This window comes from Jaculus jaculus, chromosome 9 (assembly GCF_020740685.1).
Source record: "Jaculus jaculus isolate mJacJac1 chromosome 9, mJacJac1.mat.Y.cur, whole genome shotgun sequence".
NCBI lineage: Eukaryota > Metazoa > Chordata > Mammalia > Rodentia > Dipodidae > Jaculus > Jaculus jaculus.
In genome coordinates this window covers 13,883,238-13,904,023 of record NC_059110.1, presented here as the reverse complement: position 1 = coordinate 13,904,023, position 20,786 = coordinate 13,883,238, and the positions used below count along the sequence as shown (strand labels likewise).

General features: G+C 43.1%; 1 protein-coding gene across 1 annotated transcript in view; it reads right to left on the bottom strand.

Annotated features, from left to right (window-relative positions):
• Positions 1-723: 723 nt before the first annotated feature.
• LOC101612525 (nesprin-1-like) overlaps positions 724-20,786 on the bottom strand; it is a 183,927-nt gene continuing 163,864 nt past the window's right edge. Inside the window, exons 24-33 of the mRNA XM_045158732.1 lie at positions 18,078-18,212; positions 15,517-15,675; positions 15,182-15,390; positions 14,496-14,604; positions 12,391-12,555; positions 11,262-11,429; positions 9,706-9,876; positions 7,638-7,778; positions 3,273-3,433; positions 724-1,145 (exon numbers count right to left, since the gene is read on the bottom strand). Of these exons, the coding sequence (XP_045014667.1) occupies positions 959-1,145; positions 3,273-3,433; positions 7,638-7,778; positions 9,706-9,876; positions 11,262-11,429; positions 12,391-12,555; positions 14,496-14,604; positions 15,182-15,390; positions 15,517-15,675; positions 18,078-18,212 (1,605 nt within the window). The 3' untranslated portion in view covers positions 724-958. The remainder of the gene's footprint in view (positions 1,146-3,272; positions 3,434-7,637; positions 7,779-9,705; positions 9,877-11,261; positions 11,430-12,390; positions 12,556-14,495; positions 14,605-15,181; positions 15,391-15,516; positions 15,676-18,077; positions 18,213-20,786) is intronic.

Sequence of the window (20,786 nt, the reverse complement as noted above, 5' to 3'; positions counted from 1 at the left end):
ACATAAGCCAGATGCACAAGGTGGCGCATGCAACTGGGGTTTGTGGTGGCTAGAGGTGCTAATGTGCCCATTCTCTCTCTCTCATTATCTGCCTCTTTATCTCTCTCTCTCAAATAAATGAATAAAAGGGGAAAAAATACTTTAAAATGCAGAGGAGAAAAGATATTGCTGAATTCTGAAAACTGTGTGTCATGAAACTGTATAAAATGGAGAGATAAGCACTCTAACCTTTTTATAAGCTGTTCTTATAAAATGATGAGAATCTGTCCACATAGTTATACTGGAAATTGGAAGGCCAATGTATCAGAATATATCTGTTCCTGCCACAAGCTCATAATTGAAAAGAGTCACCAGGTCTACCTACCTCCAGAAAGCAAACTTTTGAGCACCCCCTTGTGGTTAGTAAGGGAAATCCCCCCACTTTTTAAATTTTTTTTTAATTTTTGAGACAGGCTGTTTCTACACATACCAGGCAGGTCTGAAACTTTCTATGTAGGTCTGATGGCCTTCAAACCCGTGGCAGTTCTCCTGCTTGTACGTGGCCAGTGCTGGGGTTACAGGTGTGTTTGTCACTGCACCCATCTAACCCCACTAATTCTTGTGCTAAACATTCGGAATGATTTGTATGAAGGGACAGCTGTAAATGATGAATACATTTCATGTTGCATTAATGAATCACCAGAACACTCCATGGCGGGGCACTCAAAATCAAGAAAAAGGATATCGCAACCATAAAAGTATTTTAATGACATTGCACACAGTATTGACTTTGGATGCAGAAGTCAAACAGTTTTCATAAGCAATTTCATCTATACAGTGTTACCCAGTATCCGTCAAGACCACTTAGCTCAACATTCTGTGTGAATTTAATCTCTAAAGAGCCATAGAGCAAGTAGGGATGTGTCCTAGGGTCAAATAGCTTTTGGGGATCTACATATAAGAAAGGGGTGCTTAGAGGCTAGACACATGATAACGTAACGTGTGAGCAGGTCACCTTAATTTGGCTGAGCTGTATTTCCATGGCAGATGATGAAGTTTCCAAGGCATTGAGTTCATTTTCTTTCTCAGTTATCCAGATGGACAGGGTCTCAAAATTACTGCCAAAGTGATCCCACTTGGTTTTCACCATTTCCATGGTTTTAATACTAAAATTAACCAAATCAAGTTAAAGATTTAATATCTTAATATAGAATATCGACACAATTCTGCCCCTGTAAATCACCAGGAGAAAAGACAGCGATGGTCTTTGTGACTCCTTCAATGTTGAAACTGTTTGGACAGAATAAAAGGGGGGTTCAGTTGACCTGATTCGACTGTCAGTTTCTAGCCTTTCTGACTCTACTGAGAATGGTCACCCAATGAGACCGCGCCTGTGCTGGGTTATGAACGCAGCTGCCCTTCGAACGCAAGCATGCCAGCTCCAAAGTATTTGAGGCCGACGTAATCTGAATCAACTCACATGAGTGTGACTAGCGGCCTCCAGGACTTCTAACAATAAATTTCCTGAACAGACCTCAATACTTTGATGGTTCTATTTTCGTGGAGTCCTCCTGGCTCTACTGTGATGCTTCCTACTGGAATATGCCTGGGAAGCCCATCTTTAGGAATCAAGTTAAGAGTTTGTTGTTTGAATCCCATGACAGGGGAAAACTGCTCCGATCACTGGAGCTAAGCCTTTGCGTTCTTGTCTCCCATAATCTCAGTTATTCATTCATACACTAACTGATTCCAAAAGGCTTTTATAAAGTTTTATTCACCAGCCCTGATTTTAGATAACTTTGGCTGCCTCTGTGAGGAGTCTAGGGGGTAGAATTTCAACTGCAGATTCTCACTTTGTATTAGTTATGCATATATGACCAGGTGAAGATGGCTTTCAGGTTAGACTGAGAAACTAAGAGTATAATAACACTGCATTAACCAAAGTCCTTGGGTTAAAGAACAGAGTGTCCCTGGTTGACTAAAAAGGCACTTGAACAGATCAAGTAGTCACAATGACATCAAATGATTGTCAGATATAATATCATGGCAGTCTCAATTGGTATCTTGGGGACGTCTGAGGTGCTTAGCAGTTTAAGAAATACAAGCTATATTATACTGCAAGCTTTTAAGTAAAATAAAGGTTCGGGTGGATATTCCAAGTCATTTACAAGTAGGTTTCCTTCATAATAAACTTTGTTTTACTATTTACATAGATTTATGGAGACTATTCAATATAAAGTCTGAAGTCAGAATTTGTTTTAGATAAAAACATTTATCAAATTTTACAGTTTAGGTATAGGTAAACTTTCATTTTAAGGTCCAAAGTATGATAAATACTACTTTCACATTTTAAAATTCATCTTGGAAGTGATGTCTTATTTCTTAAGAGGTGTAGGCTATGGGGTTGATCTGTCACTACTTAGAAATGTTTAGCCTTAGGCTGGAGAGATGGCTTAGCAGTTAAGGTGCTTACCTACAAAGCCTAAGGACCCAGGCTCAATTCCCCAGCACCCACATAATAGCCAGATGCACATGGTGGCACATGTGTCCGGAGTTCATTTGCAGTGGCTAGAGGCCCTGCCATGACCTTCCTTTCTCTCTAATAAATAAATATTTAAAAAACTGAAAACAGAAATTTTTAGCCTTCTTATTTTAGAGACTATTGGAGGGTGTTTTGGAAAACAAGCTCAGAAGTTTCTCTCTTCCCAACTGTGCACCTAGCAGTAAATCCAGGAGCCAAAAGATGATTTCTTCTTTTCAGATAAGCAAATGCTACATGTGAAAAAAAAAAAGAAATAGATTTCTGATGCTAATTTCTAGATATGGCATATAAATCAGTGGCAACTTGAGTGTCAAGATAAAGTAGACCAGCTTCGAGTTGGAGACATGGAGTTTACTGTTGTGTGCTTAGACCTGGAATCTATGCTATCAAAATATCTTTCTTTCTAACTGGTGATAGCAGAATAATATAGTAAAAAAAAGTAAATATTGGCTATCTTTTAAACTCCTCTACTTTGTACAAAGGCCACTAAATTGAACAGATATGGCTTTCTTGTGAATGTATCAATTAAAGCTGCAATCACCACAGCCCTGTGTACTTCCGTTGCTAGGGAGTCTGGTTTCCTGGGTTGCGGATATTTTCTTTTGAATTATGAATTACTTCGTCCTCCAGACAAGCTGAGATATACAGACACTTGGAGCTTTTCAAAGACTGCTTGGAACACACGGGACGGGGAAAGACTGCATTAAATTGTGTCTCGGGCAGGAAAGCTCATGGCTTCTGAGGCACATACTCTTCTGCAAGGGCATCCTGGAGTGTTTTCACTTGGTCTTTGATGGAAGTGGCCTGCTGGCGGAGAAGCTGCCGATTCTTGGGTCCCAGAGGGATCTCAGACGCTTCCTTTACGAGGTTCTCAGCCTGGGTTGCAATCCCTTCCGTCCGCTTAGAAAATTCCTAGAACAAAAAGAAAAAATAGATGCCATAGCTGTTAGGTGGACATTTCAGACTTTTAAAGTCTGACCTCAGATAAGTTGCATATTCTGTATAGATGAAAAAATTGATGGATTAGATGAATTTCTGTGATTGTGTGTGTGTTTGTGTGCACACGTGTATGTGTGAAATGTTAATGTGTGCAAGCATGTGGAGGCCAGTAATTCATGTCACTCTCCACCTTATTTTTAATTTTGATTTTTTTTTTTTTTGAGGTAGGTTCTCTACCCTACTCTACGCTAGCCCAGGCTGACCTGAAATTCATTATGTTGTCTCAAAGTGGCCTCCAACTCAGCAATCCTCCTACCTCTGCCTCCTGAGTGCTGGGATTAAAAGAATGTGCCACCACACCCAGCCCCCGCCTTATTTTTTGAGACACGTTCTTTCAATGAACCTGGCATTCACTGATTTGCCTTTATTAGGTGTCTGGCAAGCCCGCAGGATCCTCCTGTCTCCACCTCCCTGAGCTCTGGGGTTACAGGTGTGTGCCATTATGCCCAGCTGTTTATGTGGGTGCAGGAGATCCTAACTCAGGTTCTCTTGCTTGTCTGGCAAGCACTTTGATGATTAAGCCATGGTCTCAGGTCACACTATCTTCAGTAATAAAACAGACTTCCTTCTGATGGTGCATTCAGCTTCTTTGCAGAAATATTTTCATTTCATACACAGAATCACCCATCTCTCTCCATCGTTACGCAGTGATTCTGAGAAAAATGGTTTCTTAGTTTTGCTGGATTTGGCTAATTGTTTTAAAAATTCTAACCATCCTTGGGTATGTTTATAGTTACAGGCCAGTTGAAAAAATGATCAGTAGTGACTAATTCCTCAAGCTTAGAGGCAACAGGTTTCTAGGCCAATCAATAGATGCATTGGTCTATTTACATGAGAAACATCTTATCCAATCAGTAACCTTCCTGTACATTTGTCAGTACAGAAAGGGTTTATTTGGTCCCTGGAAAGAGATAGTCTGTTGTTAATGGTGTTCAATCTTGTTTTTATATGCTTCCTTAATGTGAGGTTGAGAAGGTAGGTCCTGAACCGGTCTAATGTGGAGAAGACTCCTGCATCATCACTAGGTGCCCCACTTTGGCGACTGACATTTGAGGCTCTTTCATGTAAAGTGTAGCTGAACATATTTTGCTTGAAATGACGCTTTTAGTCTTCCATCAGCACATTCATTTCTAAGCATCTGCATTCTGGAAGGTGGCAATTATCATTCTTCTGCCTTTCATATAAAATTGAGGAAAGATGCTCTATCCTACCCACTGATTTTCAACAGTTATGAGCTATGTGAATTCAGAAGTCAATTGCTATGAGGCACTGGTAATTTTAGATGCTCTCTGAGTTATGTCAGGTAAATAACGCTGAATTTAAACTAGAATGATAAGCTCAGTGATAATCTTGAATGAAGAAAATTAGGTCTTGTTTCTCCTCATGTAAGAAAATCTGAAAGGAGGTTTAAGTTTTCATTTACTTCCCTCTCCTGAATAGACAGTGTAGAACTATGATGTAAATATTTGTAAAGAGCCAGCCTTTCACTCAAAGCATTTCCCAATATTATTTTATAACACCATATAAAAAGACTGCATTTCACAGGCTGGAGGGAATGCTCAGCAGTTAAGGTGCTTGCCTGCAAAGCCAAAGGATCTAGGTTCAATTCCCCAGGACCCACATAAACCAGATGCACCAGGTGGTGCACACATCTGGAGTTTGTTTGCAGCATCTGGAGGTCCTGGCATGCCAATTCTCTCTCTCTCTCTCTCTCTCTCTCTCTCTCTCTCTCTTTCTCTCTCTCCCTCTCTCTCTCTCTCTGTCAAATAAATAAAAATAAAATATAAAAAATAATTTTAAAAAAAGAGTCTTTCAGAGATCATTTATATAGTTCATTATAAGAACATGAAGGATAACATTACAATAGGACATTTTTATAATTTCAGGTTCAAATGATTTAGTGTCCTCACACAAATATCAATGTTGCCTCAGAGTAACAATTCCAGAGAATACAATTAAGAGATTCCATAAGAAAATGTGTAGTATTAGTAAAACATTACTTGTTACTACCATGCCCATCTGTGCTTTAAAGCAACCCATATTGTTTCCTGGGAACTGAGTCATTGCACATTCAGTTGTGAAGCCCATGAATCACACATAATCTCTCTGAATCCCACACATACAAGAATCACACATAATCTCTCTGAATCCCACATATTCAAGAATCACAACTCTCTGAATCCCATACAAGAATCACATGTAACCTCTCTCTGAATCCTATGCATACAAGAATCACACATAGTTGGGTGTGGTGGCACACTCCTTTAATCCCAGCACTTGGGAGGCAAAAGTAGGAGGATCACCATGAGTTCTAGGCCACCCTGAGACTACATAGCAAATTTCAGGTCAGCCTGGGCTACAGCAAGACCCTATCTCAAAAAGAAAGAAAGAGGGCTGGAGAGATGGCATAGTGGTTAAGCACTTGCCCGTGAAGCCTAAGGACCCCGGTTCAAGGCTCGGTTCCCCAGGACCCACGTTAGCCAGATGCACAAGGGGGCGCACGTGTCTGGAGTTCGTTTGCAGTGGCTGGAAGCCCTGGCGCGCCCATTCTCTCTCTCTCTCTCTATCTGTCTTTCTCTCTGTGTCGCTCTCAAATAAATTAAATAAATAAATAAATAACAAAAAAAAATAAAAAAGAAAAAAAAAGAAAGAAAGAGCCGGGCGTGGTGGCACACACCTTTAATCCCAGCACTCAGGAGGCAGAATTAGGAGGATTGCAGTGAGTTCGAGGCCACTCTGAAACTACATAGTAAAGTCCAGGTCAGCCTGAGCTAGTGAGACTCTACCTTGAAAAACCAAAAAAAAAAAAAAGAAGGGAGGGAGGGAAGGAAGAAATACACGTAATCTCTGAATCCCACACATAGAATCAGAAGTGTAAGGTAGTATTTCCCCATTTCCCCAATTAGGGCTTGCTAGAGACATGGAGAAAGTAATGTTGGAGAATGTGGATGTTTGCTTATGTGTTTTTCCTGAACTACTTAAAGGAAAACACAAGAGAGTCAGGGATCCAATAACAGCCTACTGGATTTCTGTCCCCTACCCTTAATCATTAATATGGGCTTTAAATAAGGGTGAAGGGGTATATTCATGAGGACAGGTGCCGAAGATAAGGTAGAAGTGATACGAGGCAAATCACCGGACAGAGTATAGGAAGAGGGTGAGACCCAGGGTTTACATCTGATGCATATGAGAAAGCAAAAGGGACAGTGGCAGTTTTATGTGACAGCGACTCTCCAGCAAGCTAACTCCTGGGTTAAAGCTCAGCAAAGAGCCCAAAATGGTGCCATCTATCTCAAAGACACCCTGAATCCCTGTAGCATTGATTCCCATATACAAGCACTTTCTACTTGAATACCAAATCTTTTACCTTTCAATCTGATGTCTACATCTGCTTAGAAATTCATCATTCAAACTCCCTTTAGGTCATGTGACTTTCTTAAACCCTCTCCAATGACCCCAGCTCCATGTCATGAGAGTGTAACATTCTGGGTCTTTAGGTTCTCTATGATGTTCCACAACTTTAAAAGTAAATGTCCCTTTATTGAGCTTTGTAACAGAGGATCTTAATCGAGCACTTTGACCCCCTGGCATGATTCCCCTTTCCAGCAATGTCTGCTCTCAGATCAAACTGCTTTTTTCAGTCTTACCAGAAATTCATTCAAGGTTCAGTTATACACATATGTGCCTCTGTTTTGGAATAGGCACTTTCCCAGTCCTGTGACAATCTTTTTTGAGAAAGACAGATAGAGGGAGAGAGAGAGAATGGGCATGCCAGGGCTTCCCGCCTCTGCAAACGAACTCCAGATGCGTGCGCCCCCTTGTGCATCTGGCTAACGTGGGACCTGGGGTACTGAGCCTCGAACCAGGGTCCTTAGGCTTCAAAGGCAAGCGTTTAACCACTAAGCCATCTCTCCAGCCCCCTGTGACAATCTTAGTGGTTGATGTTTAAATTTCTCTTAGGTTCTCATTTCCCATTGTGCTGAAGAGCGCGTCATCATCATAAAATACTAGTAACTGTTTAAATGAGTAACAACATTTAGTTGTGATAGTGGAGACAAGACAGGTGTTATTCTCTAATAAATGAATACCACAGAAACACTCGACCTGGTTTATATACCTTGGTCTGTTCCAGTTCTGAAGATAAGCTTTCCAAGCTGCTAAAACTCAGGAAGCGTTCATGGCTGGAACCTGTTTGGAAAAGGTATCTGACCACTGTCTCTTTGTTGCTCTCAAATCGCTCCCATTTCCTTAAGTTGACCTATATATTTTAAAACAATAAAATAAACAGCATTATCATGTAACAAATGACTGACGTGAACCATAAAATGCTACCTTCATTTCCTAAACCATTAACTTGCAGTAAACTCTGTTTGAGGTGCATTCAGTCACACTGGATAAAGATAAACCTGGAGTCTTCTATAAGAATTTCTTTGCTGGGTCTCCATGACTTCATCTCTGCAGAGGACATGAAGACTGGTTGACTTTCCCAGCTGTTCTGAAGTCTTATACATCTAACAGTGTGATTTACAAGTAGATAGGTGACAAAGAAACAATAATAACCTTTTATTATTGTCCTTAAAAAAAGGAAGGACTGTGTTAGATTTAAAAAGGCAAGGAAAACTGGAGGTTGGTGGACTGGGAGGGGGACTGAGACAGGTTTTTCTTCAGGAGAGAGCTTTATGGAGTCAGTTATTAATGGTTATTAAGTTATTAAGTTATTAAGGTTTGGAAGTGACCAAGACCACAGAGAGCACTCTAAGGCAAAGATGGAGGCTTTTATTCAGGAAAACACGAGCTGCCAGGACTGACTCTCAAGAGTGGAACGCGGCCAACTTTGAGTTACAGATAGTTTGCTTTATAAAGCTCTTCAGTTGGGGGAAGGTGAGGAAGGGAAATAGCTAGGGTGTGAGACCAGAACAGTGACCAGGTGACCTGGGAGATAAGGGGGCAGGAAACCTAGACCTGGGGCATTGTATGGCAAGGAAGAGATGATGGCTGGGTGGTTCCCTGAGGAATGCGGATGACCCACTTCCTTGTGTCTCATCATCATCGTCATCCTGCTGTGACTGCATTTTTGTCCTGACTTAACAATTCACACCAGAGAAAGAATGAGGGTGTTTTGAAGAAAGAGCCTTCATTTTCAGCAAGCAATGTGGGCTTCCCTCTCTTAAAGGTTTCCAAGGCTCATGAGAAGGCAGGCAGACCAAGTTAATATTGGACCTGCACTAAGACACATCTGTGGCCTTGGCTATGTGCAGAAAGTCATGGAGGCTCTGGACAGAAGAGAAGGGCTTATTAATGTGTGACTATAATCCAGGTTGCCTTGGACCCTGACAGCAGGGAGAGACGTGACTTGCTTTTCTGCCCTGCATCCTTGACAGTGCCAGGGATGGGGCCAGATTTGCTTTCCATATTCTCTCCTTAGGGCCTGAAGAACCTGGGCATTCTAATAGAGGTGCAGTAAGGAGAAAGAGAGAAGTAAAAAGAAGTCTTTAAAACGTGTGTGTGTGTGTGTGTGTGTGTGCGCGCGTGTGCATAGTGGGCATATAAAAGACAGAGGACAACCTGGGGGTGTCAACTGTCTTTTCCCACTTTGTTTGAGACAGGCTATGTTGTTGGTTTGTGACTGGGAAGGCCAGTCCCGCTGGGCCTCAAGCCATGTGGCTGTTCTAGATCTGCCCCCGTGGCCGGAGCACTTCAGGATGCACGGGGGTCACAGACGCATGTGTCACTATGTGGCCAGCTGCATGTGCACGCTGGGGACCCAAACTTTGGCAGGTTTGCAGAGTATGGGCCTTTAACCACTGAGCCATCTCCCCGGTCCCTCAAAAACCTTTGTTAGGGTGCTGTGTCAACATCACTAGCAAGCATTAAGGGGTCACCGGAGCATGTATTTACTTGCTCTACTTCCTGGAAGCTTGAAAAGATGATCAGATTAAATCCTGGCTTTGTCACCCACACATGAGGGTGTGGCAGGGGGGAACCAACTGTCAAATTTTCTTAAGCAAGCTGTTTACAGGAAGGCCTCCTAAGGCCCATGTGGGGATTCAAAGAAAGGACTTACTCATGTAAAAGTACTCTAGAAAATGAGAGACTCACAGAGATGAAAACCTGCATCTGCTCTTGCTGAACACGGGAGGTCAACCCCGCCCAAAGCTCCCCTGCGCGGGACGGGCCAGCTCTACCTGAATGCGGCGCTCCTGCCTCTCCCTGCTCTGCTCCAGGCCCGCAAGGCTGTCCTCCAGCGAGCGCAGCTCCTCCTGCCCGGGGCCAGGCGGGCCACCAGCTCCCTGCTGCGCCTGCGCCCTCTGCTGCTGCAGTTCCCTCCTCTTCGCTGAGATCAGCTTTGTCTTTTGCTGGAAGCAGTTGTTGAACACAGGAGTATGAATTGTGTTCGCTGCGGGCTAAGCAGGCCCCCAAGCAACCCTGCTAAGGACAGGCACAAAAAGACACCGTCTCCCGCAGCGTGAGCTGGGACTGCCCTTTAAGTGGAGGGTGGTGGCTAGAACAGAGATAATAATGGGCACCTTGTGCTAATCAGAGCTGGAACCATCAATAAACATTTTGTGTTTTGAACGGTCAATCATGTAAATAATTGGGTTTTGTGATTGTTTTACTTATGCGCAGATTTGGGGGATGTTTCTTATTTTGGGTATTACTCCCAAAGAATTTGGCAAAACTTATTTGGCATGCTCATTAACCAGCAATTGTCTTTCTAAAACATCAAAAGTCTCTAGTTGTATCCTTGGTACTGTGAAATGCAAATATGAAGACATTTCCTTCCTGGCTATATTTTGAGTGGTTAATGAACTGAGATATATTGTTAGGGGAGATCTGTGCTTTAAAGAAAAAAATTAATGAAGAATAATTTTCTGACATAATGGTATACAAATTTTAAGTAATCCACTTACGTGTTTTGCAAGTTTACACACCCATAATTAAGTATCTGGTCCAGTAATTGGCCGGAGTTTTAAAATACCAATATAAATATCTAGAATCATAGTTCTATATTTTAAACAGAAACCTAATAATATTCTAATGAATAAGAACAATTTTATATCAAACAATTCCTTTAACTCAGTATTTTTATGATTACTATTTAAATATATAAAACCTATAGACTGCTATTATACACATACTTTCCAGGCAATTTACGTTTTTGCTATGATATATAAAATTAGCTAGCATTTTATACATTCAATTAGAGGAAATTTTGTCATTTAGACAATTTTATTTGAATCATCTTTCCATTTATATTGCATTTGATACTCAATGCACTCTGTCTCTGCATGTATTTTAATATTTGGCACCATATTATCAGGAAATAAGTTGATTAACTTTTTTTATTATCAGAGTCTGTAAATGTAGGTCAGCGGTTGAGAAGGAGTTCATTATGTGTGAGATGTGAGATCTTGGCTTTAATCTCCAACACAAAATAAAGCTGATTAATAAAAATATATGTTCGCATGCAAAAAAATTCCTTCATTTCCATTTCAACTCTTTTATGAGCACGTGCTTACCTGATGCGTCAGGCGCTTCACGTGAGTTATAATTTCCTACTCTAAAATGTCTGGAAATTTGTACTGTGGAATGCTCCAAAATATTTATCAGAGACAACAGAAGTGCCATCTACTTTTAACCATGCAGCCAGGTACCTTCCCTTGTCCCCTTCTCCTTCCTGGAGCCTCGGAACCAATGTCCCATCAACAAGCAGGTACAGAGAAATAAGAGCCATTTCTACCTGGTGACGCAGTAATAACTGCTGGGCCTCGAGGAGACTTTCCGTGTCTAGGATCTTCTCCGCCTGTTCCTGGGCTTCCTGGGAGTCAGACATTAACTCCTCAAGAGAACTTTTCACCATTTCTTTGTACTCAACGCACTCTCCAAAGTTCCTTAATACCTTCTCAACCTAAATTTTCATGAAAAATAAAATGTAAATTTTATACTTGGTATAGTTTATGCATGTTTCAATGGAGGTGGATTGAAAAATCAACACTGTATATGGCTAAGTTGTACAACATAATATTTGGATATCTTTCCTAACAAAGGCAGTCTTCCCACACACCAAGTCATAAGAATTAAGTATCGATTCTACTTTCCCTTCAAACTTTGCACTCACAAATTGATTAGACTTAAGCAACCACCAAGGATGGAAGAGGCCCTACTGAAATGAACTTTGCATAGTTTCATCAATAGAGAGCCACTGGAATGCACAGTGAGAAGTTTAGAGTGAGTAGTCCTTGGCTGAAACAGAATTTTTCTGGGTTTTTTTTTTTTGTTTTTTTTTTGTTTGTTTTTTTCAAGGTAGGGTCTCACTCTGGTCCAGGCTGACCTGGAATTAACTCTGTAGTCTCAGGGTGGCCTTGAACTCATGGCAATCCTCCTACCTCTGCCTCCCGAGTGCTGGGATTAAAGGCATGCTCCACCACGCCCGGCTTTTCTGGGTTTTTTGTTTTGCCATATGATCTTACTATGTAGCCCAGGTTAGCCTTGAATTCACAATCTTTCTGCCTTAGCTATCAAGTGCTGATATTAATGATGTGTGTCACCATACCACATTTCTAAAGGCTTTTTCTTAACCTTTGTGACATAGCTTCAAGTGACCATGAAATAACAAGAGGGAAAAAAGTGTACATTTATCAACACTGGGCTTTAAATATAGATTATTAATTTGAACTACTCATCAAACAGAGCTCCAGTAATAACCAAACCTTGTACCTATCTTTCCTAATAATTGTCACATAAATAACTGATACCTTTTATTTCAACTACAGTTTCTTTGTGAAACTTGTAGACAAACTGCAGCCTGAGGAAGAATGCCAGAGACGCCTCACCCACATGTGTCTGTTTACAGTGACTGAGTGGCTTACCTCTGCCAGTGACGTCACCAGAGCCTTGAATGAGCTGGATAAGTCTGCCAGCTCATCTCCTCGATTTTGGGAATCCTTCTCAGAAGAAACCTCAATCAAAATTTGAAGCCTGGATTTCAGCCAGCTGAGCGTCTCGCCTTTTTTGGTAACATCGTTTCTGATTTCCTGGAGTGAAAGAGCACTTGTGATGAACAAAGTGCAATTGTGAACCAAAGCTTCCCAGCAGGAAAGAAGACAGCCAAAAAAGGGTTTGTGAAGTGGACAGAAGAGCTAGCTGTTGATTCACCACAGAGTGCCCACTTACGGTGCTTTACGCATCATGGCTGATGAGGACCTACAAAGAAAGATTTACCAACGCTTTTATCTAATAAAGCCAATGCTGGGCTTATTTAAAAAGAAACAAAACACTTCACTGACTACATAGTTAATTCCAGGTCAGCCTCAGCTAGAGTGAGACCCTACCTTGAAAAACCAAAACAAAAAAAAAAAACAAAAAACTTCATAATTAGATTGGCTAGATATTTATAGACATTTCTTTGATCGTAGAAAATGTGCTTCTAACAGGTCTATAGAAAATTCAGGATATCAAATTTCTGACACAAAATATATATCTGTGCATATACGCATCCATGTAAAATATATGTGTGTATACATATATATGGAGAGAGAAAATAAATTATGTTAGATATGGATAATACACACACACATATGTAGGTACACATTATTGTTTGGTTTTCTATAAACTAAAAGCAACATGATACTTTTGGAAAAAGGAGTGGTCCTCTGTCCTGGTTTGTTAAGTTAACATATTGATAGCTTTTGGTTGAAGGGCTTACTTATTGAAAATGTTATGAACATTGTAAAGATTTGTTTTCACTTGATTAAACTTAAATTTCATGTCTTCTGTTGGATAGCTTTTAGAAGTCAATGCCCCAGCTATGAAGATACATAAACAGGGTGTCAGCGAGGGGTACCAGCCGGAGCAGTGCTTAAAAGGCTCCAGCACAGCAGGCCTGGGGGATTAGCAACCGAGGGTGTGGTGATGGGGCCAGCCTGTCCTCCCACAGCCAATTCGGGGTCATCTAAGATAGGGACTTCCACTCGCGGGCCACCGCAGGGCTTTCCCTGGACACATGCATACAAGATAATAAGCAAAATGACCCTTCTGAATCTATACGGCAATGGCATCCAGCACTCGGGCATTTGAGGCAGCCATAGAAGTCCATTACTACATATATACATATATACATATATACATACATACATACATACATACATATCCCATAGGACAGGAACAGCAAGGTAGTATATTCTCTGTGTTAAAATGTTGACAGGGAGAATAGAAGAGACCAAAAAGAAGGAGATAGCAACACGGTAGGATTACTTGGAAAGTGGAGGGTGCTCAGGGGTATAGGGGGAAAGACTAAAAGATGGCAATAGGACAAAAACATGATCAAATTACAGTGTGCTCCTGCATTAAAATTCTAAACAAAACAGTTTTAAAGTGCTGAAGAGAGAAGGAAAAAAATCACAACAGCCTGTGTCTAGAAAACAAAGGCCTCGTGAAGGAGAGAGAGGGTCTGCTAAGACAGCAGTCTGTCTGTCACAGAACACGCACTGGACTCGGGCCTGGGGCTCTGTCATCCTGGCTGGGCCGACGACTGCGCTCTGGCTCGTGCAGGCTGGAGGGAACACGTCTAGCCTGACCACGAGAGGAAGAGGATGCTCAGAGACCTTGCCCAATCCCTTACCACTGTCCGTGCCCAGACCTTGCCCAATCCCTTACCGCTGTCCATGCCCTCGCCCTTGCGCAGTTCACACCGTGCTGGGTAGAAGGACAGGCTCCCTGGTTTTCTCACCTGTCTGCTGGGGTACACACCTGGGCATGCAGTTTCCCACTGTAGCATCTCACGCTAGGTAAGGACCACTAAACTCAATGGAATAACCCTACAGCTCTCGACAGGAACACAAAGGAGCTTCTCTTTAAGAAAATGCGCAGAAACCCAAGAGTTTTAGAGAAAGAGAACAGACAACGGTGGTATTAGTTAACTTATTTTGGAGATTATAATAAGCGTGTCCCTGTCCCATGGTGACGCAGAGCTTACCTCCACGGCACGCTTAACCTCGCCGTGGTTGGCCGCGCCCAGGGCCTCATCCTTGATTCTGCTCACCTGCTGCTGCTTGGCAGCGATCCACGATGCGAACTCAGCAGACCTGAAACCAGGCAAGCATTTTCTTACGAAAGGAAGAAAATAGCAGAAGGGTCAGAAGACATTTCCTGTTTGAATTTGCTCATGGGAATACAAGAAGTGCTAATCCGGTTGATTAAATCTTCTGGAAGCTTGAGCAAGGATTCAAGGAATAGAGAGGGCTGACCCTAAGCTTGGTAACTCGGAGGAAGTCCAGCTAAGGATAATGGTGTGTCCGTGAGCACCTGCAGGTGACAGGGGCCACTTGAAGTCGAACTGCACACGTCCCCCAGCTCCTGTGACACTAATGAGAAGGGGCAGTGGTCTCCCCGTGAGGAGAGGAAATGACAAAAGCAAAAAGGTATCCGACTGCTTCAGCCTGAAGGACACCTGAGTTATTTGGAAATAAAATACTTCAGTCTGTCTGGGACTGAAAGCTCTTTTCAAAACAAACCAAATAAACCAGTTGTAGACAAATGCATGGGCAAGATCATACAATCTGGTTTTCCTTATCCCATGTACTGAAACATAGGTCATTTCGTGTTTTATAGCATCTACAGATGTTAGATTAGGTCTTTCTCTGGAGACGCCCCCAAGACTACCTGCTGGCATAGTCTTCCCACTTGTCCGGGTCTTCCACGAGCTTCAAGTAAGTGCTGTCAACTGCAGCCTTGAGCTCTTTGAGAGCCGCATGACAAACTCCAGGCGTGTCCCTGACTGGGTCCCGGACTGGGAGTTTTACACACAGTTCCTCGATAAGCTGCAGCCTCTTCTCACAGACATGATGGGGACCCTTGTCACTGAAGAAAACCTAAGAAATAATCAATGCTTTTATCACCTCTGTGAAAAGCCACACAGCACCTCTACAAATTCACAGAAAACCTCAAGGCATGTCGTCAGAGCACCAGTGATTATGCACTTGGCTTTTGACATGTACCCTGTGATCTTTAATGATCTTCTCACTGCCTTCCTGAGGCGCCATCTTCATCTCCCGGTCCAGCTCCGTTCTGCACTCTTCCACGGCAGCTGAAAATTTCTTCTTCTCCACAGCGATCTTCAGATGGAGCAGGTGATAGGGGGCTTCCCCCTGAAGGTCCTGCATCCCATAGGAAGAACCAGGGAAAGAAAAACAAAGTCCTGTTTATGACTATGCGTGTTTCAAGTAGAAGTGTCACAAAGGATCTCAATATGCCCTCCCCACATCCACTCTCACCACTGCATGAGACCTCTGAGCCTCCGGTGGGTCAGCTGCCTTGTTTCCAGTGATTGCTCTATTTATTCTCCCTAGTACTCCTGCACAGGACCACTGTTCCCATTTTAAAGATTAGACCCTTGAGGCTCCAGGGCTAGTGGTGAAATTAAGATGTGACTCTAAATCTAAATCACACACAGATGTGTCATTACTCTCTCCCCAGCCTGGGTCCCCTTCTGATTTGTTGACCTCCCTGTGAGGTGGGAAGGGCAAGTAGTAAACTAATTTCACAAAGGCAGCACTCAAATAAAACTTCTTCACACCCAGCTCCAGGGCTTCTGAGCACTTGCCATTTGCTCTCCCTTACAAAGAACAAGGAATCAAACACACGAACAATGAATAACTTTTCATTACATTGCTTTCAGTTCATAATTTATGAACGTGAACTAACTTGTATCGAATAGCACCAAAATAATTAGCTTTATGGTAGAATGTGAAGATAAATGGGTGGGAAAATGCGGAGGGGCTACAGAAAGGCTACCCAGATCATATCCTAACAGTCTCATGTGTGTGCATGTAAAAACATATAATCTTCAGCTGTAATCCCTATGCTATCCTATGTTTCTGCTATGCTAAGCTTAGAAGCTTGGGTTGCTATAGAAACTAAACTTCATTTTAATGTGTGAGTGTATGTGTTCATGTGCATGTGGATGCACACATGGGGTGGAGGCGGATATGAATGATGTATATGTGGATGTCAGAGGACAGACTTGGGGGTCAACTCGAGAATGCCACCCACCTCCATTGAGATAGGGTCTCTCATTGGCCTAGAGCTCACCAGTTTGTCTAGACTGGCAAGCCACAGTGATCCTCGCGCCTGCATCTCCCCATGTGCTGGGACTCCACGTGCACACCACCTGGCCTGGCATTTTACACAGGCTCTGGACATTGAACTCAGGTCCTCATGCTACTGTACAGCAAGCACTTTGCCAGCTGAGCTATTTACTTGGAGCCCAAGAATCTTTTACTTTAATGGGATCAAATTTTGAATCTAAGAAGCAAAAAAAAAAAAAAAAAAAAAAAAAAAAAAATCATGCATTCACTTTCATTGTACTTTTCCTTGGAACAAGAGTGGTGTTTTAGGCCATATTCCAGGATTTTTAAAATTCAGAAACATAGCCGGTGGAGAAAGTTTGAGTTGCCAGGCATCCATAGCCTGAGACCCCTTCACAGAAAGTGAAAGGGTTGGCACCTCAGGAAAGCCTTGGGTAAGAGAGCCTTGAGGGGCTGTGGCTTTAATAAACACCTCTGCTGCCAGGGGCTGACGTCGTCATGTCCACAAGCCTCTATGTTCCTTGGCCCATTGCTCCCATGGTTCCTACACAGCTTGCGATACTAGGGTCACACTGAGCCGAGATAGGTCCATGCCCTGTCCCTCCTGCACACTCTCTAGCTGCTGATGCCACCCAGCTCCTCACCCTCAACACTGATGCTTCCAACCCCCGCCGAAATCATAACATAGAACTCAAGGCTTCATTTACTCTTCACCAATCGGAGTCCACCCTCTTCCTTCAAACTTTGCTAAATGGAACAGTTCTATACTTTGGGTTCTGATTTTACATTATATTATACTTTCATTATTTGCAACCAATTCTCTCTCTCTCTCTCTCTCTTTTTTTTTTTTTTATTCGAGATAGGGTCTCACTCTAACCCATGCTGACCTGGAATTCACTATGAAGTCTCAGGGTGGCCTCGAACTCACAGTGATCCTCCTACCTCTGCCTCCCGAGTGCTGGGATTAAAGGCGTGCGCCACCACGCCGGGCTCCAATTATCTCTTTTAACTGAACTCTAACTTCTTTGGGTGGGGGAAAGGGATTATGCCTTATTCACTATTGACTCTTTACTCATTAAATATTTTTATTTATATTTTCAGATTGTAGCTTTCTAAACTAAACAGTACAAGCATTACGCATGGCAAATGTGTGTGTGATTCCAAATAGCATACCAGCATGATTATTTTTTCGACTAAGACTTCATTAAGTATTGCTTGAAAAAGTTAAACGCCCTTTGTCACTGCTGGAAAAAAAAAAAATCAGGAACCCCAAGATAGTACTCAAGTAATATGCTTTAACTCATGCTGCTCTCCAGTGGAGACGGCCGACTTCTTCCGCGCCGCGCTAGGCTGCAGGTTCGTTTGTCTGCGCGGGGACCCGGCGAGGGCGAGTTGCGGCGCGTGCTCCGCTCTCTCCCTTCTCTCGGGACGCGGCGGTCCCGACCCCGCTGCTCCCGCTGATCCGGACTCACCTTCCACTGTTTATGGAGCTGCCTGACGGCCTCCTGCAGTCCCTGCTGCTCCTGCTCCGGAAGGATGTCCGTGAGCTCATCGCACGCTTTCAGGAAAGCGTTGAGCACCCTCTGGTCCAGCTGGCTGAAGAAGCCCTGACACACACACAGAAAAGCAGGGGTCACGATGCTGTGCGGGGTGAAAGGTGCTGTGAGCCCAGTCGGGGCTCCCCCAGTTCTGCGGTCAGCTGCTGCCCTCCTGAGGGCCTCCGGGCCACACCTAGTCCTCAGGAGCAAACCATTGCCAACCAGGATGTCAGTAAGAAGCTCTCGTATCTGGGGCTTGGGGAGGTGGCTCAGTGGATAAAACACCCACTGCTCAAGCTGGAGGACCCAAGTTCAGTCCTCAGAGCCCACATTAAAAAAAAAACAAAAGCAAAAACGGAGGTCACGGTGGTCTTATGTAATTTTAGCACTAGGAGGGGCAAAGTAGAAGACAGGAGAATTTCCTAGAAGTCCCCAGCAAAGAACACCACCAGGGTATGATCCAGACAGAAAGAGAAAACCTACCTCAAGTGAGTGGGAAGGTGAGGCTAGACCTCGAAGTTTTGTGTGTGTGTGGCCTCCATACATGCTCTGCGTCATGCACTTGTTTACATGCACTCACACACATGTGCACACACACACACACACAGAAATAATTTTTCAAAAGAAATCATCATACTTGACATTCAACTAATTCTTTTTATTAAAAAGTAACTTTCGGGCTGGAGAGATGGCTTAGCGGTTAAGCGCTTGCCTGTGAAGCCTAAGGACCCCGGGTTCGAGGCTCGGTTCCCCAGGTCCCACGTTAGCCAGATGCACAAGGGGGCGCACGCATCTGGAGTTCGTTTGCAGAGGCTGGAAGCCCTGGCGCGCCCATTCTCTCTCTCTCCCTCTATCTGTCTTTCTCTCTGTGTCTGTCACTCTCAAATAAATAAATTAAAAAAAAATCGTTAAAAAAAAAGTAACTTTCAGTTCTGTTGGCTATGATATCTTTGAAAGCCCATTGAGTGATCCTAAAATCCTGATTCCATAGTGATGGAATTATGGTTCACCTTTGATCGGGTCAGAATATGACAGAAGCTCTGATAACTTTCTCTTACTTAAGTGCAGTGCGGGCCGGTCCTGACAGTCCCTTGTGAGCCGTTACCACATTCTTCCACGTGTGCACAGGCTGTGAACTACAACTCTCACAAATTGAAATACTGAAGCCATGACTCCAAACGTAATACGACCTGAAGCTGGGACCTTGGGTGTTATTATGTTTATATGAGGTCATTAACGTGGAAGCTTCATAATAATATTAATGACAATATAGGAAGAGACCCTAATAAGAAAGCACTCCCTCTCTCATTTTCTCTCTCTCTCTCTCTCTCTCTCCTTGTGACAACATGGAAAAGGTCTGTAAACCAGAAAGAGGGGTCTCGTTGGAACCAGTCCATGATAGCCACCTGATCTTCGAACACAAGTCCCTAGAAGTGTGATAAAATGAATTTCTGCCACCAAAGCCAGTGGCCTGATATTTCATTATAGCAAACCACACACCTACAATATACACTTCAGTCTCACATGGTTCCAGGAGTATGAATGTACAGATATTTGGAAACAATGGTGATTCAAAACTGGTTTGGAGACTGTAGAGAGGGTTTAGCAGTTAAGCACTTGCCTGTGAAGCCTAAGGACCCCAGTTCGAGGCTTGATTCCCCAGGACTCACATTAGCCAGATGCACACAGTGGTGCATGCATCTGTACTTCGTTTGTAGTGGCTGGAGGTCCTGGTGTGCCTATTCTCTCTCTCTCCCCTCCCCTTTCTCTATCTATTGCTTTCAAATAAATAAATTAAATAAAATAAAAACTGGTTTTATAGGTATATGAGAGAGATGATCTGTGCTCTTTGGACACTGTGTGTGTATGGAGGGGGGGTGTGGGTGTGTACACCAGAGGACAACCTTGGGTGCTGTACCTCCAGTAGCATTTTAGAGATAGGGCCTCATTGGCCTGTAGCTCACAAAGTGAGCTAGACTGTCTGGCCAGGTAACCCCAGGGGTCCTCCTGTCTCTCTGCTTCCCTAGCACTAGGATCATGAGAATATGCCACCATGCCTGGTTCTTCTCCATCTGGGTTCTGGGAATCATGCTTGTGAGGCAAGCACTTTACTAACTGGCTATCTCCCTAGCACCTGGCCACAGACTTTGGCCTCAGCCTACAAAGCTACATGCCTAATACCACATCACCACCTGAGATTTGCACAGTCAATAACATTTCAGGGAAAGAAAATTGAAAGTACACGTTCCCAGGATGTTGCGCACCTCCACACATCATTTATACTTCACTATTTTCCACAATACTGATTTGATCTAAGCACGTAGTATACATATTAACATGGCCTCCCAACTGAGCATGGTGTGTGTCCACGACTGGACTCCAAGAGACATGGACCTACACTGTGAAGTAATGGTTTCTTAAATGAATGCAGAGGACTTAGCCACTCACCTCAAACTACTTTAGAGAATCTCTATGTAAACCTTTATGACTTAAATAATGAGTCAGTTGGGCTGGAGAGATTGCTCAGTGGTTAAAGTCATTTGCTTGCAATGCCTGAAGGCCAGGTTCAATTCCTCAGTAAAACCAGGTGGGCAAAGTGATACATGCATTTGAGGCTTATGTGTAGTGACAAGAGATCCTGGC